Raw genomic sequence first — 26,092 nt, forward strand, 5'->3', positions numbered from 1 at the left:
GTTGTAATCCCTATTGAAGAGAATGATGCCTACTGAGGAGAATAGATGTAGCTCAGGATTGAAGTGTGGAAAGGGGGGATCCTTGGTGCTCTCTGAGCTTGGTTGTTTTCTGGCAGATGTTTCATGGCCCAACTAGGAAACATCATCAGTCTAGAAGGGAGCGGCATTTCTGGCATTGATGATGTTACCTAGTTAGGTAATGCAGCTTCTGCAAGAAAACCACCAAGCTCAGAGAGCACCAAGGACCCCACAATCCTCCTCCTCCTCTCCACAAACCCCTGAAGATATAACCGAGTTTGGTAGCGAAACGTCTGCAAGAAAACCACCAAGCTCAGAGTGTACTCCCTATTCAAACTTAACTGCTCCCCCTGAAATCATTCTTTCAATTTTTAACCAAATGACATTCACTGATTTCTTCCTATCATACCCGATTGACAAATTTTGGAAGCTTCCAAGACAATATTTTTCAGGACATAGCAAAAATATTGAATGAAAACGGATTTTCATTAAATCCCAAATAAGCAAGATAAACAAGCAAAATGGTTTGTAAAATGACTTAAGAAGTCAACGTGGACTGGCCTTTACTTTAAAAAAAAAAAACACTGGTTGCCTATTTTGACAAATAAATAATTGTCCTTTCTAGGGGTGATCTGCTTGCCTTCGGCTTTAATCAAAGGAGAATGGAAAATTGCCCAATCAACCAAAAGTTTAGGAAATATTGAAACCGCTGATCATGTGATTTTGGATTGATTGCACCGAGCTTCACCATGCTCACCTCCCATCGCTGGGTTTTTCTTGGAGAATTTCAAAATCTGACAATTCTGCAGTGATGCGCACACTTCTGCTTTTGTCCTCTTCTCTTTATTGCCAGCATTACTCCCGGCTTCAGTGCCACCGCATAGTAGTTAACTAGGTAGGATTACTCAACCTCATCGTGACCTTCTTCTAGCAAAATGCAAATACCAAGAGCAAAGGGTGCAAGTCGGAGGCCTCTGCAAATGTCACCTCCATCCAACTCATGTTGGAAAGTGAAAAATTAATTTCACAGTGTCTGCACAAGGTTTGGGGAAAAGAGGCCCTACGTAGCTTTTAACATTCTATAATTACTGAAAAGGGGAACAGCACCCAAGAGAGTAAACAATGGCCCATTTAAAATCAGTTGAGTTGAGGGCTGTCTGTCTATCTCTACCTATCTGACTGCCTGTCTGTCTGCCTGCCTACATCTGCCTCTCTGTCTCTCTACCTACCTACTTACCTACCTACCTCTCTCTATCATCCATCCATCCATCCATCCATCCATCCATCCATCCATCCATCTATTGTTTCTCTGTATCTAGTTATCTATAATATCATTTATCTAAATCTTTCTATCTGTCTGTCCATACATATATCCATATATTATCTTACAATGGCACTGAAAAAAGTGATTTACGACCATTTCTCACACACCTGTGACCTTTGCAGCATCCTCATCATCGCGTGATCAAAATTCAGGTGCTTGGCAACTGACTCATAAGTATGAGGGTTGCAACGCCTTGGAGGTCATGGGATCAGCTTTGGCGACCTTCTGACAAGGAAAGTCAAGAAGGGAAACCAGATTCATTGAACCACCTTCTTACTAACTGCAATGATTAACAACTGTGGCAAGAAAGGTCAAAAAGTGGGGCAAAACTGACTTAACAAATGTTTCCCTTAGCAACAGAAATTTTGGGCCTCAGTTGTGATTGTAAGTTGAGGACTATCTGTACTGTATCTTCTAATAAAACAGACTCTTTCATAGAAAGAAATTCTTTATGTCCTGCTTGTCTGCTCACCCCTTACCTCTAAATCCTCAAGTCATTTGTGTTATTTATTGATCAGATTCATATAGCCCCCCTCCCCAATTCATAACTATCTCACAAATACCTCATGAGTAACTCACAAATATCAGTTTTCCATACATTTAATCAGCAGACATAGAAAAATATCTTTCATCTGGGTAAATCAAACATTTTCTAGCCATCTCTTGCCAGTTCTGGAAACTAATGAGATAAAAGTGGGGAACAGGGCTGTGTCTCTGCTCCTGAGTCCAAACAAGAATGAAAAGGGACAGGAGAGAATCGAACCAGTTCTGAAAGCGACATTGGCAGGCTCTTCATGAAAAGCACCTGAAGTCAACCCTAAGAGCTATGGTGACAATGCCAGGAGCAAAACCTCTTGGTTCTCAAGTCAAAATTCACCCAATCGATCAATCTTGGACCAAACTTCAATTCAGAAAATCGTGGCATTGTGATTGGAGGCCAAAAGAGCAACAAACACCGTACTCCATGGTATTTTCTAGGGAACAATGGAATATGTGTGGTAAGGATTGATCGCAAAACATGTGCTGGGGCTCCAGATCTGTTTTGGAGGTATATGTGAGTACGAAGTAGTGCAATATGGGAAGATGTGGAGAGATTGGGCCTACAGAATCATCAAGAGTCGGACATGACTGAAAGGATGATTGTCAGGCCTGCAGCCATCTTTTCTTTGGATCTTTGGCCTGCCACACTTTCTATTTATTCTTCTATGCATTTTCTATTGTGGGAAAATGGGAGGGGGGATTGTAGGGAGTTAGATGCGATGTAGCCATAACAACATTCTTTCCAGAAAACCAAGGTCATCCTTTGTCTTTGCACCTCTGCACCTAACAGGAACTGGATGGGTGGAACTGGCAGTATGCCAGTGGAAGATGGGACCATGTGATGGACTTGTGGGTGTGAGAGCAAGATATTGAACTTTCAACCGGGTGGGAAAACTGGGAAGCTTTCAGATTTGGGTTTTCCTAGATGTGCCAAGATGGCTCCCTTAATAAATTGGAACTTTGAGCAATACTTTGCCTTGGACTCTGATTTACTTTTGGATGCTATTTGGAACCCCGACATTGATATCATTCTCATGCTAATATCACAAAAATGCTGTAATTTTTGGAAAGCTTAGAATGCACATTTTGGGAGGGGGGGATTTCTTGTCTGATTCAATCATCAGGGATGGTGCAAAGGTAAGAATGAAGTAGCCCTAGGCAGCTCTCTCTACAAACACTATCAAGCCTTCGAGAAGCCAGCCCAGTCAATTTTCCTTCGAGTACCGAAGGCTAAAAACACACAAAAGAATGGTTGCAGGAATTGGGTATGTTTAGTTTAATGAAAAGAAGGATCAGTGAAGACATAATAACAGTGTTCTGATATCTCAGGAGCTGCCACAAAGAAGCGAGAGTCAACCTGTTCTCCAAAGCACCTGAGGGTGGAAGCAATGGGTGGAAACTAATCAAGGAGAAAAGCAACTTAGAACTAGGGAGAAATTTCCTGACAGTTACAACAATTACTCAGTGGAACGGCTAATCTCCAGAAGTTGTGGGTGCTCCAACATTGAAGGTTTTTAAGAAGAGATTGGACAACTACTTGTCTGAAATGATATAGGGTTTTCTGCTTTAGCAGAGGGTTGGACTAGAAGATCTCTGAAGTCCCTTTCAATTAGTCATTCTGTTATTCTTTCATATCTCCATTCAAAAGGATGAAACTCACATGCAAGTGAATATCTTGCAAGCTTTAAATGACATGTTTAGATCAAAGGGTTCGCAGACAGAAGAGGAAAGATGATCACTTAAAGCCAATAGTGGGGGAGGAAATCAAATCTTGTTCATTTCCCAATGTTGCAACTTCAGATTCACCAGCAAGCTTGCAAAAATAAAGAAAGGAAGGTATCACAGAGCCATGAGCATCTTCTTCACTGTCACCACTGCTGCACAAACCTATCCGTTTCTTCCTTTCCTCACAAACTTCTTATATTCCAAACCATAAATGCCTTCTTATATGAAATATGATGCAGGATAGAAATACCTTCTCTCTACTAGCTGTTGCAAGATCTACAATCATCATTAATCCATTTATCTGAGCCAATGGGCTTTTTGAGAGAATCCTACATCTTTTACTCCAGAAGAGGAAATTTAATAAATTTGCACTGGGAGAAGAAAGAAATAATAATAATAAAAACACCACGTTATCAACTGCTGAATGTATGCTGGTTAGATAAAACCTTGCTGGCATAATATCTCCTAGACAAGGCCGTAACTATAAAGAGAAGCACCCTCTATTTCACTCATTCTTGTCCCCCCCCAAAGGATACATTTTTAAAATGTCTCCCGAATCCAACACTTTTGTAAAAAATCTAGGCACGTTTTGGAAAAAGAAGACAGACTGTCAGCCCTTTTCAAATATCTGAAATGATAGCATGCTGGAGGAGACTCCAGTTCCAGAGTGCAAGACAGAGATAATGGATTTAAGTCGCAGGAAGACAGATTCCAACTAAATGTTAAGGGGGGGGGGAACCTCCTAACAGTTAAGACCCAATGAGCAGCGAAACCAATTACTTAAAGTAATGCTGTCCCCTTTCAGGGGAGATGTTCAGCTGAAGGATGCTTTAAGTTGGATCGCTGCACAGAACAGGTGGCTGAATCTGATAATCCACGTAGCTGTTTCCAACTTCATGCTCCTATGATGCAGAGGAAGAAAAGAGGCAACTGGACTCTAGGAACCACTAAGCAATTCGTAATGTTCTTGAAAAGAGTAAGTAGACTTTCTGAATGGTCAGTTCCCATTAATATATGACAAAGCTACACTTGGAATACGGCATCCAGTTTTGGTCGCCATAATAAAGGAAAGATGTGGAGACTCTAGAAAGCGTGCAGAGAAGAGCAACAAGGATGATTAGGGGACTGGAGGCTAAAACATGAAGATTGGTTGCAGGAACTGAGTACGTCTAGTTTAATGAAAAGAAGGACTAGGGGAGACATAAGAGCATTATTCCAATATTTGAGGGGTTGTCATGAAGAGGAGGCTCCACGTATTCTCCAAAGCAGCAGAAGGTAGGAGAAAGAAACAATGGATGGAAACTAATCAAGGAGAGAAGCAATCTAGAACAGGGGAGAGATTTCCAAACAGTGAGGACAATTAACCAGTGGAACTGCTTGCCTCCGGAAGTTGCTCCAACATTGGTGGTGTTTTAAAAGAGTGTGGACAGCCATTTGTCTGAAATGATAAAAATGTCAAGCCTGCAAGTAACATGTCCCAAAAATTAAAGTCCAAGGCACCCATATTCTTTTTCAAATCCATGTATTGGGAAGACATTAAATTGGCAAGGACTCGGTGTAATTCTGACTCTGAACTGGATCCGGAATTACAGCCAATAGAAGCAAAAGTTTGAAACTTCCCTCCTGAGTCACAATCTCCAATCAATTGTCAGTCCAACAGCCCGGTGACCTCAAACTCTTGCTTGAGCAAGGGGTTGGACTGGAAAACCTCCGGGGTCCCAATTCTGTTGTTCTATTGTATTTGTAAAATTTAAATGTATAATAACGCGGGAAGGGGAGGGAGAAACCCTAAAATGGCAGCAATGCGGAGCAGCTGTTCCTGTCCTGTGCCAGCTGGTATATGCAAACTGCCCCTTTCACTTGGCACAAAAGAGCTAACAGTCATGCCACTGTGCGAATAATGGGTAAAAGGCTTGTGTGTGCTAATTCTCTGTACCACAATGGGGCTGTTTTTCACGCCCTCAGTTCAGGATGGCTTCCGAAGCTCATTTATGCAAAGATTCAGTATCTGAAGAAAAAGGCCTAGTGCAGAATACATTTTTGCTAAGGTGCCAGAGTTGGGCTTTTTCTCTTAACACCATTGTGCAAACAGAACAGAGGAAGGCAGCCTTAAAATGTTTACGGTGGCATCGATGCCATGAAATTATTTCTCAAATCCAAATAACTACTAAACAGGTTTGTGCAGGGGAGACAACACTCTGCACACAACATTTCGACAAGAAAGCTGTGCTATCGGTGGCCCAGTGCGGCCCAGCCACATTTATCCACTCTCTGTGTTGCTAAAGACGAATAATGTAGAGTTCAGCCCATGATTTCTTCCCATCTCTATTGTTTTAACTCATTTAACCATCTTTTCCTACAATCTTCCTTTCGTAAATCAGATACAGGTAGTCCTCGACTTACAACAGTTCATTTAGTGACCGTTCAAAGTCACAACGGCACTGAAAAAAGGGACTTAGGACCGTGTTCCACACTTAGGACTGCTGCAGCATCTCCATGGTCATGTGATTTACATTTGGATGCTTGACAGCTAGTTCATATTTATGACGGTCAGTGTCCCTGGGGTCACATGATCCCCCTTTCTGCCACTTTCTGACCAGCAGTGGGGGAAGCCCAATTCACTTAGCAACCACGTTACTAACCGAACAAACGCAGCCATTTGCTGAACGACAAGAAAAGTTGTAAAACTCAGCAAATGTCTCAGTTAGCAATGGAAATTTTGGGCTCAACAGTGGTCGTAACTCGAGGACTACTTGTAATCGATCGCCAGCCTTTCTTTAACACCCACTATTTGGGCATAGAGCAATCCCACTATCTATTTTTTGCCACTGCTGTCCTATTTGATGGGCTTGTGTTCAATTTTTCCTTGCTTCTAAAGGGGGGGGGGGGGGATTGTTTCAATGAACCGCAGCCATGTGCAAAATCAAGCCCCCGGGGCATCTGCAGACATTCCTGCACATCTTCTGAAAAAAAGTGTCACATTCTTTTTGCGTCATCATGTAGAGCACAGTAAACCCCGTTGCCAAGCAGAAGATAGTAGGACACTCTCGACTGTGGTATCGTCAGCTAAATCTTTCCAGTGAGGTCCCCGAAGGTGTTTTTTTTCCCCAAGAGGCAATTGAGCTTTCTGGTTTTCCTTTAAAGACGTTTCGCTTCTCTTCCAAGAAGCTTCTTCAGCTCATGAAAGTCCAGTTGCCTCCTGAAAAAAGGGGTCTTTGGGACACCCATGACCTGGATGACTGAGAATTCTCTACAGGCTTTTAGCTGTACAATTTGGGATGGGCACCCTTGGAATGGGGTGGGAGTAGGAATGGATTTCCAGAGGGAAAATCGCAGACTGAAAGAACCAGGAGCACCACTCAGGTAACCCTGGGGACACAGAGAAACCTCCAAGTGCTCAAAAGGATGCAAATGACCAGCTGTCTGCAGGGAGCATAAATCCTTCCATTCCCCACCATCCAGTCAGAGCTGAAGAAGCTTCTTGGAGGAGAAGTGTAATGTCTTCAAAAGAAAAACCAAGAAAGTTCAGTTGCCTCTTGAAAAAAGCACCTTTGGGACTACCATGACTTGGATGACTGAGAATCTCCATCGACACTTTCCAGTGAAAGGGAGGGGGAGAGAATACCATTTTAAACAGGGGTTGTGTCACACCTTCCCTTCTCCGAATTTTTTTTTTAAATCCAAAAGCTGCAATTTATGGTAACCATCTGGCAAGATCTATTAAGTGAAGCAGAAGCCGTTGGTCCGTCCAAGCCAGTCCCTAATCCAGGAAAGGTTTACGGCGATGCTGGCATCGTTCCCATATCGTGCATCTCACCAAGCAACTGCCATTCACTCTGGGATCCTTTCCAATTCATGGAAGTGGCAATTCAAACAGCCTCGGCCGTCCCGTTCCTCTTCATAAAAACATACGCAGCCCACCCTCAAAGATTCCGGTGGCGGCCAAAGTGGGGTGAGCCTGGCAGTTACTGAAAAGCACGATGGGTTCTTCTTTCCGCTAAATGTGTTCAAGTAGAAGAGGCTAGACAGCCGTATGTTGGGCCTGCTTCACTTTCGATTGAGCCGAGAGTTGGGATTCAACAGCTTTCCAATGCTGGAATCCAGTGATTGACACCATTGAAAGGTGGTTGTTTTCCTCCCCCGACTCCCCTCTGAAATCAAGAGAAGAAGAGCCGGACAATTCTGACACGTAAGCCATTCATGGTTAAGGCTGCAGAAATTGAAGAGCGGTGTTTAAAAGACTTCAAGATGATGATGATCTGGGCTGCTTGATGATCTGTACTGCGACTAGCCTAGAGGGTGTTGTTAAACAATTCAGAAGTCTCTACATTCAAGGACCGGCAACTGAAATGCAGCTTCTCTGAAGGATGGAGAAAGCTACTGTGCATCAACTCCTTTCCCCTTTCTGAAATATTGAGCTATTCTCCAAAGCACCAGAAGGTAGAAGCAGCAGCAACGGATGGAACTCAATCAAGGAGAGAAGCAACCTACGACTAAGGAGGAATTTCCAGACAATTAGAACAATTAATCAGTGCCTCCAGATGTTGTGGGAGTTCCATCACTGGCGGTTTTTAAGAAGAGATTGGATACAGCCATTTGTCCAGAATGGTATAGGGTCTCCTGCTTTATCAGGAGGTCGGACTAGACAGAAGACCTCCAACACTGTTATTTTATTATTCTGAATATAGATAGAAAATATAATTCTTTATTAGTCAAGTGTGATTGGACACACAAGGAATTTGTCCTTGGTGCATATGCTTTCAGTGTACATAAAGGAAAATAAAATAGAATACATTTATCAAGAATCATAAGATACAACACTTAGTGATAGTCATAGGTTACTAATAAGCAATCAAATCGTACAAGGAAACAAAACAATATAAAATTTAAAGATACAAGCAACGTAGTTATAGTCATGAGTGGGGAGAGATAGATACAAGAAGGAAGAGAAGAAGAATAGTAATGCAATCTTAGTAAATAATTTCACAGTGTTGTGGGGATTATTTGTTTAGCAGAGTGATGGCATTCGGGGGAAAACTGTCCTTGTGTCTAGTTGTTCTGGTGTGCAGTGTCCTATAGCGTCGGTTTTGAGGGTAGAAGTTGAAACAATTTATGTCCAGGATGTGAGGGGTGTGTAGATATTTTCACAGTCCTCTTTTTGACTCAAGCAGTATATAGGTTCTCAATGGAAGGCAGATTGGTAGCCAGTGTTTTTTCTGCAGTTCTATTTATCCGTTGAAGTCGGTGTCTGTCTTGTTTGAACTTCACAACAGTTTCAATTTATAAGTTCTGCCCCTTCCTGAATCCTACAGGCCATCAAATCTTTTGCCAGAAAACCTGCAGCTATCTTTTCGCCTAGGTCTAGGACAACATTTTGTGATTAGTACCTTAAAACTGAAAAAGAGGAAACCGTGTGTGTGTGCTTGTGTGCATACACACATGTTCAGGCATGCAATTCTGCAGAAGTGTCCTACACTGATTCTAACTAATTTTTAATTAAGACTTTTAGTCAGATGGACATATCATTCTTGTTAATTTTAAAAAGTGACCTGCTCCCCACCTCCCAATGGACAGGATTGAAGAGACGGGACTTCTAAACTTAACGTCTGCTAACAATTATTCTTCCAGCCTTCACACAAATCCATTGAAAAACCTCTGCTTTTCAGAAATGTAATTATACTGTGCACATAACACAACCGTAATACTGTGCTTTATTTAAACATTTTTAAAATTATGCATTGGCTGTTTTAATATTTGACTGTGTATTTTGTACACTAAAATAAATGCATGTGTTTTTTAAGGATTGGAGCTAAAGTGTGTATCTGTAGGTTCAAAAAAATCATCACTCAATAATTGAAGAGACTGAAAACATCCACTCATTTTTTTATCTGAAGGAGGAGCTACAAAATGACTGATTAATTCAAGTTAAGCTTGATGGTACCAGAATTTTTATTAGCAGGTTATAAAAACATTTAGACCTATCAAAGTTTTACATTGTGCAATATTGCAATGAATGGGGTAGGCAGGGCCTTTGGCAGGGAGCATTAACACAATTCTAAATGGTAACAGAAGCGCCTTCCTGGATCAGGTGTGGGATATGAGAGCAGGTTATTTGAGGGACTACCTGTCTCCAGTTACACCCATCCCACCAGGTCATGGGATGGATCCCATCAACCAAGAAATATCAGCTGATGGGGCCCAACCCAGGAGGAGTCTTTTCTGCTACAGCCCCCACTTTTTGAATCATGGCACCCCTAAATGTTAGACTGGCCCCCAATTCTGCTGGCCTTTCAGAAGACTCTTAAAACATGGTTCTGTCCTCAGGCTGAAGGATCCAGTGTTGGTACAGACACCTGTTTGTTAATTATATTGTTAGCAGTTATATGCATTGTATTCTCCTGCCAATCAAAATTTAAACCAGGGGTGTCCAACTTGGCAACTTTCAGACTTGTGGACTTCAACTCCCACAATTCCCCCGTCAGCCACTAATAGCTCTGGGCTGTAGCCCTCCCGTCCATCACTTAAATTACTACAGAGTCTGCCTCTTGGGATGTACATCATTTTTCCTTGTGAGTTCCATAGCAGCACACCTCATAAGTAGCCTCCTAATAAAGAAGGCATTTGGGATTACAGAATAACAGAGTTGGAAGGGACCTTGGAGGTCTTCTAGTCCAACCCCCTGGTCACACAGAAGACCCTATACCATTCCAGACACATGGCAATCCAATCTTTTCTTGAAAACCCCCAGCAATGGGGCACCCATCATTTCAGGAGGCCAGTCCTTCCACTGATTAATTGTTCTAACTGTCAGGGAATTTCTCCTTAGTTCTAGGTTGGATCTCTCTTTCAGTTGAGTTAACCAGAGCAGGTTGGAGCAGAGAGCCCTCCCCACTGTCTCTCCTCCTTCTTCCCCACCCAAAGAAATAAAAAAGGAGCCCAGTGGCACCATTTCATACTCCGTTTTCCCGAAAATAAGACCTCCCTGGATAATAAGCCCAATCACGGTTTTGAGCGCATGCACTAAAATCCCCCCCTCCCCAAATAAGCCTTCTCCTAAAATAAAGCCAAGCGCTTACTTCGGGTGTCAAAAAAAAATAAGACCCTGTCTTATTTTGGGGAAAACATGGTAGATTGGCGGCCAAAGTTGGACATCCCTGATGTAAATTGTTTTAATTGGTGGGTGTGTGTGTGTGTGTGTGTGTGTGTAATTTGTAACTTTTTAAAAAAAATCATGTCACAACAGAGATGAAGAAGCTTTTTGAATGAGAAGGAAAATGTCTTCAAAGAAAAACCAGAAAGTCCAGTTGCCTCTTGAAAAAAAGCACCTCTGAGACCTCGACTATCAGGCGTCTGCCAAGGATCCCAATTAGAGGTAGTCCTTAACTTACAACATAGTGGAGACTTATTTTTTATGGCGGTCATTAAATAACCATTGTGAAGAGAACATATGATTCGCCATAGGAGTTTTTGCTGAAACCCAGAAGTAAACATCGGGTTTTAGCTAAAACATCATAAACTGGTTAATAGAACTTTAGAATCGGGTTACAAGTACCTTTAGGGGGATCTGTTATAACTTTGAATAGATGCTAAGTAACTGGTTGTAAGTGGGGAACTACCTGAACTACCTAGATGCAGACGAAAAGGCTTCCCCCAATAATTGAATTTCCTCTTTGGTTCTTTACCTTCAATTTGTCCCACAAGACTTTGATGTTCTAATAGGAAACCGTTTCACATTTTCGTTCTGAAGCTTTTTGTCTTTTTTTTAACCAAATTGTCAAAGGAGTTATGTAACCCAGTTCCCCCAAAGCTACACAACTGACCCTTTTGTCAGCCACAGTCCCAGCAAAAACTCTTTTGAAAAGACCTCAAAAAGGAGGGAGAGAAGCAGGAGCGGAAGCAATGGCAGCAGCAGGGAAATATCTGGGTCCAACCAGTCCCTACGGATGATCCTCGATTTATGACCACAATCAAACCCCAAAATTTCCACAGTTCAGCGAGACTGCTGTTAAGTGAGCTTTGCTCCCATTTTACAACCTTTTTTAAACTGCAGCTCTTAAGTGAGTCTCCAACAAGAGCCCCACTCTGCAAGTTGGACTCCCTCACGCCAGACTTCCCGTTGCAATTCAGTGGGGTGATTATGACCAGCACAGGTATTCCTCGATTTACAACAGTTCATTTAGTGACCATTCACATAGTTGACAGATTTCAGGGAGACCTTAGTGGTTCACCGTGTGCGCTGCCTATGTCCATTTTAGGGAATGGGATCAGACTCCTGCAGTCAGAAAATGAGGACAACATGCTTATGGCTGACCATCTGCCTTTTCAACTTAGAACTGGGGATATCAGTCAGTGGGCACAGTGTGACTATGTGGAAGAACTCAGGAGCAAATACAGTAAACAGAGGTTTGTATCTTAACAGTGGCTTTAGCTACAAAGAATATATATTGTATTTTTTGGAGTATAAGATGCCGCCCCCCCCCCCAAAAAAAAGTGCATGGAAATGTTGGTACATCTTATACACCGAATACAGCCATTTTTGGCCTCCCGAAGCCCCACCCCTGCATCCCATTTTTGTGAAAAACGGAGGCGGTTTTGCCTTCCCCCAGCAGCAGTCTGTAGGCTTCGGCAAAAATGCCCATTTTTACAAAAAAACATTTTGTATATTTTCCATCCATTTTTGCAAAAAAAATGGGACATTTTCCATCCAATTTTTGCAAGGGGGGGCATCTTCATTTTTTGCAAAAAAAAGGGGGGGGGGCATTTTCCATCCATTTTTGCAAAGGGGGGGATTTTCCATCCATTTTTTGCAAAAAAATGGACATTTTCCATCTATTTTTTTGCAAGAAAAGGGTGGGGGCATTTTCCATCCATTTTTTGCAAAAACAGGGGCAAAAGTTTTTGCCCTCCCTGGTCCCCAGCCCTGTCGAAGCCTGCTGGGGACCAGGGAGGGCAAAAACCTTTTTTTCTTACTTACCTTTTCGAAATCTTGGTGCAACTTATACACGCTCTGGAAAAGCCAAACTTCCAGGTTCTAGTGTTCATGTGCGTCCCGATGATCAGTTGTCCGGTGCGCATGGACACAGCCATTTTCAGCACTGGCACATGCGCAAAGGACAGCTGTTCATCGCACGCACATATGCAGCAGAAACCCAGAAGACAAATAGGCAAGGGGTGTGCATACCGGGTGGCATGGCTTTGTGTGCCATTTTGGGCTCGGGTGCCATAGGTTCGCTGTCATGGGGCTAGACCGATGCATGGAGACACTGTTCAAAGAGAGCTCAAATGGCTGCTCAGCCAAACTTTCAGTTTTTGTTTTAATTTCAACTGACTTGGGGCTAGGAGAGGCTCCTGCTGAAGCCACTTTTCATTGGGCATCCATGCAGAAAAAAAGCCTTTTCTGCCCTGGCCCCCCCACAGATAAAGAACCCACCAACTTTGTTTTAATTTACACCCATGTTAAAAAATATTTTTATTCACCTTGGCACAGGAGTCTCTTGACAGTTCTGCTCCATTGCTGGTGAGCTATTGATTTGTTTTATAAGTTCTAATGTAGGCTAATCTTTTTATTGTTTTACATGCTTTGTTTTAAATTGCATAAAATATGTTTCTATCGATTTGAAAAGAGAACTGAGGGCTAGCCAGAAAAAAAAGGTGGTAATTAGAACAGAGAATGAACAGAATGAAAAAAACAAAAACCCACCCTGTATACTATAATTATAGAAAGGAAAACACAACAATGAGCCCTGCGGCTCCCCACTTGGAAGCCTGGAGAGAAACTACTTAGCAGCACAAAAATCCTCTGCAGGAAGGCAAGGAAGCTCTGAAGTTGTTATCGCCAAAATAGCAGTTGCATAACCTGGCCCTCTGAATCCTGCTCCATCTGACGGACAACCCATGGGGGAAAATATGCTCATTTCCAAAGTGGAAGAAGCCCAAGTCTTGACAAGCCAATGAGCAATGGAGTCTCAGGCTTTGCCTTCTAACCCAATAGGTTGGACTGGATCTAAATCCAGACTCTAGAAAGAGTGCAGAGAAGAGCAACAAAGAGCATTAGGGGAACTGGAGGCTAAAACATATGAGTAACGGTTGCAGGAACTGGGTATGTCTACTTTAATGAAAAGAAGGACTAGGGGAGACCTGATAGCAGTGTTGCTTGCTTCCAGAAGTTGTGAATGCCCCAACACTGCAAGTCTTTAAGAAGATGTTGGATAGCCATTTGTCTGAAACAGTATAGGGTTTCCTGCCTAAGCAGGGAGTTGGATTATATGACCTCCAAGGTGCCTTCCAACTCTGTTCTTCTAATATTTCTAAATAAGACACTGTGACAATGAAAGAAAAACCAATTGGCACTTCTCTGAGCGCCGCAATAAACTTCCCAAATCATCTCAGGCAAAAACAAAATTGTGGCTGGAAAAATCTGATGCAGATCTACCAGTGGGTATTTGTCTAATTTTCCCTGCTATAACAGAATTAATAGAGTTGGAAGGGACCTTGGAGGTCTTCTAGTCTGCTTTGTGGCTCAAGCAGGAGACAAGTAGCTGTCCAGTCTCTTCTTAAAAACCTCCAGTGATGGAGCACTCACAACTTCTGGAGGCAACTTCCATTCCACTGATTAATTGTTCTCACTGTCAGGAAACTTCTCCTTCGTTTTAGGCTTGCTTCTCTCCTCGATTAGTTTTCATCTATTGTACCTTCAGGTGCTTTGGAGAATAGGTTGACCCACTCTGATTTTTAATAATGTTACTATTGAAAAAATAAGCTCAAAGTATGAACACCCCAAGGTGTTCACCCTCAGCGGGGCAGGCTGGCTCTTTGCTTTATAGCTCTCAAGATTAGGAACGTCCTCCTTCCTCACAAAGGCAAGAGGCAACTGGACTTTCTGGGTTTTTTTTGGAAAACGTTTCACTTCTCCTCCCAAGAAGATTCTTTAACTCTGACTGGATGGTGGGGGAATGGAAGGATTTATCCTCCTTGCAGACAATTGGTCATTTGTGTTCTTTTAGAGCAGGGGTGTCAAACTTGCGTCCCGCAGCCAGATGCGTCATATACTGGCCATGCCCACCCCCAGTTTAGCGAAGGGGGGAAAGTTGCAATATGTCACATGACAGTAACGTGTCATTGAGAGTTTGACACCCATTTCAGAGAGTCTGAAGCACAGAGTGGATGCAAGGAATCCTTCCATTCCACACTATTCTGTCACAGCTGAAGAAGCTTCTTGGAGGAGAAGCGAAACCTCTTCCCCAAAAACTGCAAGAAAGTCCAGTTGCCGCCTGAAAAAGCATCTTTGGGACAACCCTGACTTCGGATGACTGAGAAACTCTACAGACTCCCCCCCCAAAAAAAAGGGGGACCCCAAAACACCTCACCAGCAATCAATATCCAAATGAGCAGATATTAGCACCAAGATTAACAGTAGACCAACAATCAAGAAGTCAATAATACCCCATCAAGAAACTACCAACTAAGAGAAACATGCTATCAGTAAACAACGGGCTAATCAAGGAACCACCAAAAACACTTCCACCAACACTGACAGCCAAGACACTAGTATATAAACAGAGAGGAAGCCCCACATTTCCTTCTAGCATGGATGATGTTACTTAGTTGGGTCATGAAAGGTCTGCAAGAAAACAACCAAGCTCAAAGAGCACCAGGACTCCACATTTCAACCACTAGCTACAAATATTCTATTCTATAGCGACTCCTTTTAGTGCAACTTTTCTCCTCCACCCATTCCTGGACCGACATCCCTATTAGTGCACCCATTTACCTGAATGGTCTGAGGATTCCCATAGGATTCCTTCCACCCCTAGGATCGATGACTTAAAAAATGAAATCTTTGAGTTGCTAATTGATGGGAACTAATTTAATTTAGTGGACCTCTGAAGACCGTGTTTATTAAAAGATGACATTGGGTGCGACTCTAATAGATCTCATATTTTTTTATTGTTAATCTGCGTGTGACAATTTTAAGACAAGTTGTATATAACTTCACATTTCCTGCTTCTTGAAAAGGACCTATTAAACTTTTTATAACAGTCGGTTTCCTTGAAATGTAATTGAGCAAATCATGTGAACTAAAAGGTCCTTGTGTGTCTGGGCTTTTCTTGTTTGTTTTATAACAATCATTTCTTCCAAGGAGCTTTGTAAACACATGATTCGTCTCTGATACTTGACTTGTGGCATCCTTCTCCAACCTCCTTTCTTGATTTAAAGCAGTGTTTTTCAACCTTGGCAACTTGAAAAGATGTGGACTTCAACTCCCAGAATTCCTCAGCCAGCATGCTAACACTAACCTTAACATGATGGCTGGTGAACTGCATGTATGGAGTTGGGAATCCGTATTTCTTCAATCCCCCAGTTAAAAGCAAAAAAAACCCACCACTACAGGTAGTCCTTGACTTACAACAGCTTGTTTAGTGACAGTTCAAAGTTACAACGGCACTGAAAAAAGTGACATTCAGACTTACGACCATTGCAGCCTCCCCATGGTCACCTGAACAAAATTCAGAAGCTTGGCCACTGACTCATATTTATGATTGTTGCCGTGTCCCGGAGTCACGGGATCCACTTTTGTGACCTTCTCACAAGTCAAGTCAATGGGGAAGATGGATTCACTTAACCATCGGGTTAATAACTTATCAACTGCAGTGCTTCACTTAACAACTGTGGCAAGAAAGGTCGTAAAAATGGGGCAAAACTCACATAACAAAAACATCTCACTTAGCAAAATAAATTGTGGGCTCAACTGTGGTCATACGTTGAGGACTAAAAGGTAAAGGTTCCTCTTGCATATATGTGCTAGCTGTTCCCGACTCTAGGGGGTGGTGCTCATCTCCGTTTCTAAGCCGAAGAGCCAGCGCTGCCCAAAGACGTCTCCCTGGTCATGTGGCCGACATGACTAAATGCCGAAGGCGCACAGAACAGTGTTTCCTTCCCACCAAAGGTGGTTCCTATTTTTCTACTTGCATTTTTACATGCTTTCCAATTGCTAGGTTGGCAGAAGCTGGGACAAGGAACAGGAACTCATTCTGTTACCCGGCGCTAGGGATTCGAAGCGCTGAACTGCCGACCTTCTGATCGACAAGCTCAGTGTCTTAGCCACTGAGCCACTGTGTCCTACATTGAGGACTACCAGCATTCTAAAAATGTCTGCCCTTTGGGCCTATGTCTTCAAGGTAGCTCTGAGTATCCATCTCCTGACCGTTCCGGATTTACATTGGGATCTGCCAGTCAATTTCAGATGCCTTCAAAACACACTTTCTTCCTTCTCCATCCTTGAGGTTGGGGTTTGAAACTCTTCCTCTACAGAGCGGGGACTATTTTCCGGGGTCCGACAGGCAGAGCAGCTCCTGCTGAAGAGGCTTTGCTGAGAAGGAGCTACCTTAAACCTTGGGAAGGCTGAAGTGTTGGTGGAAGAGAACCCATTATCTAAAATTACCATCTCAGCCCTGCCTTTGTTATTACCGAGCAGGGCCTCCAGGCGTGTGGAGTTCCTACTTCCTGCCGCTAGTAACCCCCCAGAGGCATCCTCCAAGATTATCATTATCAGGGTTGAAGACTCTATAAAAAGGATGAGGGGAATGGAGACTATTCCACAGGGGCAGAAGCAGGCAAAAGAAAAATGACACAAGCGTCATTAACAGCCACATCAGAAACAAGGCAAGCCAGCAGCAACTGGCTCCTAGGCTGTATATTTCTAGAAATCCAACAGCTCCCCCTGCTGGTCTATACAAAACCTCATATACAGTAGTATTATTATGGGTCTAAGGCGGCTTGGGTTTAGGATTGAAATCTGGAGTTAAATCTTGTGGGGTCCGTGGTGAATCAAAGGTCGAAGAGAAAATACAGTCTAAGACATAAGAAAGGAAAATCATGGCCTCCCCCACCCTCAAAGAATTCAGGAACAAAATGTGATTATTTGGGAAAGGGGACAAGGAATGATCATGTTGCCAGGGTCCCCAGAAATCCTTATTATGTTCGATTACTCGCCCTATGATTTTTCTATTTATTCGGTGGCTCCTCCATTTATGATTTATGATTGTATCTTATGATTTGCGATTTATCAGTTAGCTGCTTTTCTGTATGTATGTATTTGGAAATTTTATATTGCCACCGACTCGGACATGGCGACTCAAGGCAGCTTAAAAAAGGTAAAAGTTCACATTTGTACATACAGGCTAGTCATTCCCAACTCTAGGGGGCGGTGCTCATTCTGCTTCAAAACCGAAGAGCCAGCACTGTCCGAAGACGTCTCTGTGGTCATTTGGCCGGCATGACTCAACCCCGGAGGCGCACGGAACGCTGTTACCTTCCCACCAAAGGTGGTTCCTATTTTTCTACTTGCATTTCTTATGTACTTTCAAACTGCTAGGTTGGCAGAAGCTGGGACAAGTCACAGGAGCTTACTCCGTTACATGGCGCTAGGGATTCGAACCGCCTAATTGCTGACTTTTCTGATCGACAAGCTCAGCGTCTTAGCCACTGAGGCACTGCATCACTCTCTTAACTGGGACATAGTTGCAATCAACTATGCAATCAAAGTAGCTTACAAGGACATAAATACACAATATAAAAGAAATAAGAAAAAATAAAAAAGAAAAGATAAAATAATACCCCCCCACACACACACACACACTCCATCGACAACAGACATTCATACCAGCCATTTAATGGGCTCCATCCCGCTCTGGGTTCCCCAGGTCTGTATACTGAGAGCTTATGCACTAGAGACAAATTCCCTGTGTGTCCAATGGCCAATAAAGAAAATTCTTTATGCTGTTTTATTCTAAAACTCCCCTCGCCCTTCATCAAGCCCCACTTCTATCATCACCAGCATAGACCAGCTCACCTTATCCTTAATGAATGTGCTACCACAGCTTCAGAGCTTAAAGTCAGCTGTCCTTGGCGAGGAAGCTGTTTAATTTTTCCAACCTCTCCCCTCCCTGCCGGTCCCTGGAGGGGGAAAAAAAAACCTGGAGGAGAGAATTTCAAAGCAGAAATCCCCAGCTGTCTACCACTGGCCAGGGCCGATTTCAATTAATCTGTTAATATATCTTTCTCAAGGCTGCTTTTGGCCTGGGTACAAAAGCAACATCTGCTGGAGTGGTCCTTCTGATTACAGATTCCCCCCATCAGGAGGTGGCAATTGATCTTCTTCTCTTATCAGGTTTTGGGGCTTAGTCAGAGGCATCCTGGAGTATCCCTTTAATAATGGACTCAGCGGAGCGGAAGCCAATCAAATGCAACCTTCCATACACCAACTTCTGTTCTGCTATCTCACGGTTTGGGATGGAAACCGTTAATCCTGGTCCATCCCCCTAAACGCAGCAGATGATCACCAAAGGGAACTGCAGTATGTTTGATTAAACCAGATTTTGCCTATGAAAACTGGTTAATTCCGGTAACAATAGCGGAGAATGAAACCTAATGGGACTGGCGTTTTGTAGGGGTTGGGAAAAGTGAAGCTGCTTAAAGGGGCTGGTGAGAAGAACAAACTGCTTCTGGGTGTTGGAAAGATGGCCCTTAAAAACAACATCGGGGTCAATATCTCATCTCATCTCATCTCACAAGCAAAGCCCATCACTGTGAATGTTCTAGGACAGTGATGGTGAACCTTTTTTGGCTCCTGTGACAAAAGCAGGGGGAGCACAGGGAGGAGGTTGTGCGCGGGCATGCCGCACCCATAATGCTATGCACATGACACCACTACCCCTGCTTTTGGCGTAGTTTTTTTGCTTTCTCCATGCTCCAGAGGCTTTCTAAGAGCCTGGGAAGGACGAAAACAACCTCCCACACCCACTCTGGACACCCTCCAGAGACCTCAGGAGCTTCCCTGAAGCCTCCAGAGAGCGAAAAAGATACATACAGGGAACCCAGAGGTTCGGGAACAGACTTCCAGTTTGTCCGTAGGTACATTTTTCCCCCTCTGGAGCCTTCAGGGAAGCCTCCTGAAGCCCCCTGAAGGCTCCACAGGGCAAAAAACGACCCTACGGCCAAACCAGAAGTCCATTCCCGAACATCCGGGTTCCCCGTAGACGTGACCCGTCAAAACCACACTTGACTAAACCGCGCCCGATTAAACCGTCGCTGACATCATCAACAGGGCGACAACAGCCAGCGCGGAGAAAGAAGGGCACTTTAAATAGCGCTTTGAAAGCAAGCCGATTCAACTTAAGGTAAGGGTTAGCTTTAGGGTTAGCTTTAGGGTTAGGTTTAGGGTTAGGGTCAGGGTTAGGTTAGGGTTAGGTTTAGGGTTAGGTTTAGGGGGGTTAGGTTTAGGTTTAGGGGTTAATTTTAGGTTTAGGGTTTACAGCGTGCTTCTGTTTCCGCGCTGTTGTCGCCCTGTTGATAACGTCAGCGACGCAGTTTAGTCAGGCGCGGTTTAGTCGAGCGCGGTTTTGTGGTGGAACCCCCCATAGATCCAGTTTTCGCCAGACAAAAAATTGCCTCAAAAGAAGGCCAAAGTCAGCTGGCCAGCCCATGCATGCGCGCTGGCCAGCTGACAGGGCAACACCTCGCATGCCCTGACAAATGGCTACGCGTGCCACAGGTTCACCATCACAGTCCTAGGAGAACCTCACCCGGCTATTATGAGAAACCCGATGCTGGAATCAATGTCGAGTCTCAGGTCAACATTACCAGTTATGGAGCTCTAAGATAGCCAAACCCCTTTAGCACTTAGCAATAGCACTTAGACTTATATACCATTTCACAGTGCTTTACAGCCCTCTTGAAGGATGGAAGTCTGAGTCAACCTTGAGCCAGTCAGGATCGAACTGCTGGCAGTGAGCCTTCAATGCTGCATTCTTACCACTATGCCACCAGAACTCTTGCAAGAGAAAGAGGGAGGGAGGGAGGAAGGAATGAAGGAAGGAGACTTCTATACCATTTCATAGTGCTTTTAAAGCCCTCTCTAAGAGGTCTACAGAGTCAGCCTCTTACCACCAACAATCTGGATCCTCATTTTGCCACCTTGGAAGAAAGGAAGGCTGAGTCAACCTTATGCCTGGTGAGAATTGAACTGTCAAATTGCAGGCAGCCGGCAGGCAGCAGAAGTAGCCTGCAGTACTGCACTCTAACCACTGCACCACCGTGGCTCATTTTTCAACATCATTCACAAAATTACGATTTTAAAGTTTCAGGCAAGGAAAGTTATAATTTAAGATTTAAGCCATCTGGAATCCCTGTTGAATAAATGCCCTTAAGTCAGGATTTCCCAACTTTGCCAATGCTAAGACTTCCAACTTGCAGAATTCGAGCAATGCTGGCTTGGGAATTCTGGGAATTGAAGTCCACAATCTTACAATTGACAAGGTTGTGAAACTGTGCCTTTAATGCAAACATCCTGCTTATGGCTGATCTAATTAGGTAGCACTTGATCTCCTCTGATTGGAATGGATTGAATCTCCAAGGATTTAAATTGAGACGATTCCTTTTTATCACCTGGTTATTTGATCCTTCCTCCTTGCAAACCAAGGGGTTTGTCAAAAGTCTGTTTTGGGGAGGGTTTTAAGTTAGAGCTATATTCTATCATTTCCTTTTCTCCCTCAAAAATATCACTTATACAAAGGGTGGGGGAGTGAATTAATTCCTGGATGTTTACAGCCAAGAAAACAAACAAGGCTGTTTAACTGGTTGCAATTCCAAACGGTGTTTGTTTCAAACAAATCTAGGCACAGTATTCTCATTTAGCCGACTTTCAGTCTCCAGTTTGGCAAAATACCTAGCGAATAAAAAGCCCCCGTTTCACTAGGAATCATTTAGTTAAGAGTAAGGATTTTGCTGGAACCAGGGCTGCTCTACTGCTGTGGTGCCTGAAATGCTGGAAAACCAAACCAGACAAAATGTAACTTTTGGAATGCATACACAATAAAGGGCCAATGCAGCTTCTCGGCTCCATTGTTGTGCTAATCCCAAAGGCTAATCAAAGAGCTGTGCAGCCAGAAGATTTTCTAGCTGTGCAACTAGCGTCACCTAGTGGAGAAAAGGAAGTAAATTTCAAGGGGACTTTTGAAGCTTCCAAAATAAAGTGGTTGACAGCAAAGCATTGGGGAAAAAATGAATGGAAGGGAAGGGCAGGGGTGGGGAAGAGAAGGAGGAAGGAGAACGGGGGGGGGGGCAGGGGGGCAGGGAAGGAAGAAGTGAATGAGGAAGGGGAGGGCAGGGGGAAGGGACGGGAAGTGAGAGAAAAGGAACAGGGAGGGAAAGAAGGAAGGGACAGGGAAAGGGATGGGAAGGGAAGGGGGAAGGGAAGGGAAGGAGGAAGAGCAGGGGAGTGGAAGGGGGAAGAAACAGGAAGGGAAGGCGGAAGGGAGGGACAGGGGAAGGGGAGGGGACAGGAAGGGAAGGGGGAAGGGAAGGAGGAGGGGCAGGGGAGGGGAGGGGGAAGAGATAGGAAAGGAAGGGGAGGGAAAAGGAAGTTCCAGAATGACAAGACCACCCATCTAGGAAAATCAATACCTATGGCAAGTGCTTATTCTGTTGTGATTGTGAAACGTTTCCTTGGGATCTCTGTGTGGGAAGTCCCTGGGCACAAATGCTAAGAGTGGAAATCGCCAACTGCCACCTCACACGGAATAACACAAATGTAAGTAGGTTTTTGGAATGGTAGCAACCCTCCCGGTCTGAGAGCCACCAACCATTTCATGTGGCCTTAATGTCATCACCCACAGTAGAATCGCTTTACTTCTTATGACCACCAAGCTCAGAGAGCCCCAAAGACCCCACCGTTTCTTCACCTATTATGTCATACCAGTTTAAAACCAGTTCAGAGGAATCCAACGTCCCACTCCCTCTGCCTTTCTGAAGTTCAATCGCACTGCTGGGAAACTAGGCTGCCGAAGGAATCCGATCACAGCGCCCCGACACACACACACACACACACACACACACACACACACACACACACACAAGCGTCCTGCTGATATTTCAACTTCAAAATCTCTTAATGTCAAAAGCTGACCAGATGCATCAAGCACCTCCACGCAGGGTGGCGTGAGGGCAAATCAAAACAACTGCTTGCTCTTCTCACACCCACAAGGTGTAGGCATGCAGTATTTATTGATTACAACTCATCCATTATTGATTACAACCAATGAAGCCGGTTTAGGCAAACTGCAAAAACGCATTTCAAGACTTCCAACTGCCAAGCTGTTTCAAGCAGAATCACTTCGGTCCGTCTAGTGCAAGAGCTCCCAACCCCCCCTCCCCCCCGGTTCCGTGGTCCGGCACCGGTCCACGGCATGCCAGAAACCAGGCCACCAAACAAGTGAAGCCCCATCCACGGGATGCAGGCAATACAAGAAATCACAGCTCCCTCCGGTCTGCAGAAATCTCTCTCCACGGAGCTGGCCCCTAGTGCCCCCCCAAAAAAGGGGGGGGCGCTGGTCTAGGGATTAAGGTTGTGGCCTAGAAACCAGGAGGCTGTGAGTTCTAGTCCTGCCTTAGGTACCAAAACTGGCTGGGTGACTTTGGGCCGGTCATTCTGTCTCAGTCTAACCCACCTCACAAGGTTGTTGTTGTGGGGAAAAAAGAGGAGGAGGGAATATTAGGGATGCTCACCATCTTGAGTTATTTATAATGTAACTAGCTGTGCTTCGTGATGAAACTACGTGATCTGATAACGCAGAGAAATCTGGTTCACTCCGGTTTCAAAGTTACAAGGGCACTGAAAAGGGTGACTTAGGACCATTTTTGCACTTCTGACCCTTTTTAAGGAGACTGAGTTTCGGAATCTCCAAAAAAGGAAATTCTGACTGGATTAGTGGCTCCCCCAGCATGGCTTACCCTCTTTATCTTCCCACAAAGGTTCATAGGTCAAAATGAGTTATGTCTGTGGGGTGAACAAAAAAGGGAAATGGGAGAAAGCAAAGTAAGGATTCACACCCTTTCTGGAAAACCCTTGGGACACAACCTTCTGCAGAGGCCCCTTGTTGTCAGCCACCCCAGAACAAGGCGAGAACAGCCCAGATAAAGATTGTTTAGAGCAGAAGAAAGGAAGCTTATCAAGAGCCAAATTTATCTTCTATTTGCATGCATACTTATGAAACAAGTTTCATAGGCTTTTAAAATGCTCCCCCTCTTTTTTTTAGCACAACTGTTAAGTACTAACAGATACCATTTTACTTCCTTTTATGTCACTGGCTTGCCCTGAAGGTACTTTGACAATTCAGAACAAAAGCTATGCAAAGGGGAGATTAGAACACAGAGCAGTTGAAGTGAAGGAATCTCTTCTGAAACCTTGGCTTCAGGGCAACCCTTTTCCAAACACAGTGAATTTGGGGAGTTTTCCCTGGCATTTCAGTTGCCCCAGGGCCTAAGCCTCTTTCCCTCCCTCTGACAAAAGACTGGGCACACTTGTTTGGTGAAGCCCACCAATTTTAATAGGTATGTGAATTTTCTTTCTTTCTTAGTACAGAAAAATCTAGCAACTACCAACACATCAGCTTGTGATTGTCTGGTTTCTTTCAAAGATTAAATATGAGAGATATGCATGAAACAAAACAAAAAAATAACTCAGCGTATCATGGTTCTGAGTGATGTCCCAACCAATTCAACACTCTGAGGCCTTGGCTTCCCAAAAATCCTGTTTATTGGTCACAACCAACCGTACCGATATGATGTACCCAATAAACAGGATCTTCGAGGAAGCCTCAGAGGCCTGCGAGCCTTGAATTGGTTGGGAGCATTACTTGGAACCATGACATGGTGAGGATAGGACCAACTATTTTCAGATGTGATGGTTCAACAGAAATGAAAAGTAACAGAAACCCTGCGGTTGTTTTGGGTTTCAGATAAGGCAAAATAAACCCCGGATAGGACCAGTAAAATGAGGTTGGGTCTTGCTGGCCTCACTCTCCCTTCCCCAATTCCCAATGCAGCCAAATCAGATGTCCTGTCTGGTCCCATTTTTCTTCCTGTTAGCAGCAGCTGCCACTGAGAATATCTTCACTCATCCCACTGACCCAAATCCATGGTCTTTTTTCCTCTCCTTCTTCTCTATTCCTGGTCTTCCTGTTGTTTCCTTAATCCCAAGACACTCCACTGTCAGGCAAAAGTAGCCAGAGGTGGGATTCTACCAGTTCAAACTGGTTTGGGCGAACCGGTAAGTCCGACTATTGCCCATCCTCCCCTGCGCTATACTAATCAATATTCCCTTTTCTAAAGCCCATAGGTGATAGGTGCAGCAGAATGAATTGCTGTCCCCAGCAGTAATGCGGTAGGTGATTTCTCTGTCAAACTGTGTGCACACACTCAGCAAACTGGTTGTTAAACAGTAGGATCCCACCTGCCCACCCCGAAAGTAGCCGTTTGTTTGGCGCATAGGACAAAAAACTGCCCATCTCACTCGCAGAAGGAAACAGCCCCCATTCCCTTAAGAAACAAAACCCTTAAACATGCATGTTTCAATTCAGGCAGAGAGAAAAGCAACATTAGCACTTAGGTGAACAGAAGAGTTTATGCATTTTCCACATGGTGTTCTCTGAGCTGGTGGCTTTCTTGTTGGTGGTTCGTGACCCAAACTAGGTAACATCATCGGTGCTAAAAGGGAGTGGGGTTTGGTCTTTGCTTATATGTTGTGGTTTGCCCTGTTAGGCTGCCATGCTAATCAAGGAACTAGCAAGAAGACCCTGTCCTCCTCCACTCCACAACCCTTCTAACACTGATGATGTTACTAGCATGGTAATGAAATGTCTGCAAGACAACCTCTGCACTCAAAGAGCACCAGGACCCCACAGTTGTCCTTGTCCTTCTCCTGCTCCTCCTTCCCTTGTCCATTTCTTCCTCCTTCCGCTCCTCTCCTCAACCCTACTCCCTTTCTAGCATGATGATGTTACTTAATTGCGTCACGAAACGTCGGTAAACAAACAACCAACTTCAGAGAGCACCAAGGAGTCCACAGCCCGCCGTCTTATTCTACTCAACAATAATTCCCCCTCCCTTCTAGCACTGATGATGTTACCTAGCATGGCAATGAAACGTCTGCAAGAAAACAAGCAAGCACAGAGAGCACCAAGGACCCCACAATTCAACCCTGGGCTACAAATATTCTCTTCTATCATTTGTCACATACCTATTAAATATCCATCATCACACACTTACCATGATTTAGGCTCTCCAAAATGCAGGTAGTTGATGCTGTAGAGATCCATGTCCTCCGTATGCCACGCAAACGTGGTCTTCCACATCCCAAAGTAGAGGTAGGGGGTGTTCACGGCCTTCTATGATAATCCCCACTGACGTTCCACCATATCAAGGAGAGTGTTCAAATTCCCAATAATTCCACTCTTCCACATCCTGGGGGGAGGGGGAGGAAGGGGGAGAAAATAAATCTAGACAGTCAAAGGACGAAGCCAGTGCTCCTTCCATTCCCCACACAGGAAGGGGGCGCTTTGCGGTCACTTTTCACAGGCGGCCTCAGAAGGGAAAACATCTGGCAGGAGCAGCTCTTGCAAAACAGCAGGGCACCAGACATCTCATAGC

The 26,092-nt window shown here is 44.1% G+C and overlaps 1 protein-coding gene across 1 annotated transcript in view; it reads right to left on the minus strand.

Annotated features, from left to right (window-relative positions):
• Positions 1-25,840, minus strand: part of LOC116516457 (lysine-specific demethylase 4B-like) — a 175,515-nt gene extending 149,675 nt beyond the window's left edge. The window contains exon 1 of the mRNA XM_032228978.1: positions 25,712-25,840. Within this exon, the coding sequence (XP_032084869.1) occupies positions 25,712-25,797 (86 nt within the window). The 5' untranslated portion in view covers positions 25,798-25,840. The remainder of the gene's footprint in view (positions 1-25,711) is intronic.
• Between the last annotated feature and the right edge of the window lie 252 nt (positions 25,841-26,092).

This window comes from Thamnophis elegans, chromosome 1 (assembly GCF_009769535.1).
Source record: "Thamnophis elegans isolate rThaEle1 chromosome 1, rThaEle1.pri, whole genome shotgun sequence".
In the NCBI taxonomy this organism is placed as follows: Eukaryota; Metazoa; Chordata; class Lepidosauria; order Squamata; family Colubridae; genus Thamnophis; species Thamnophis elegans.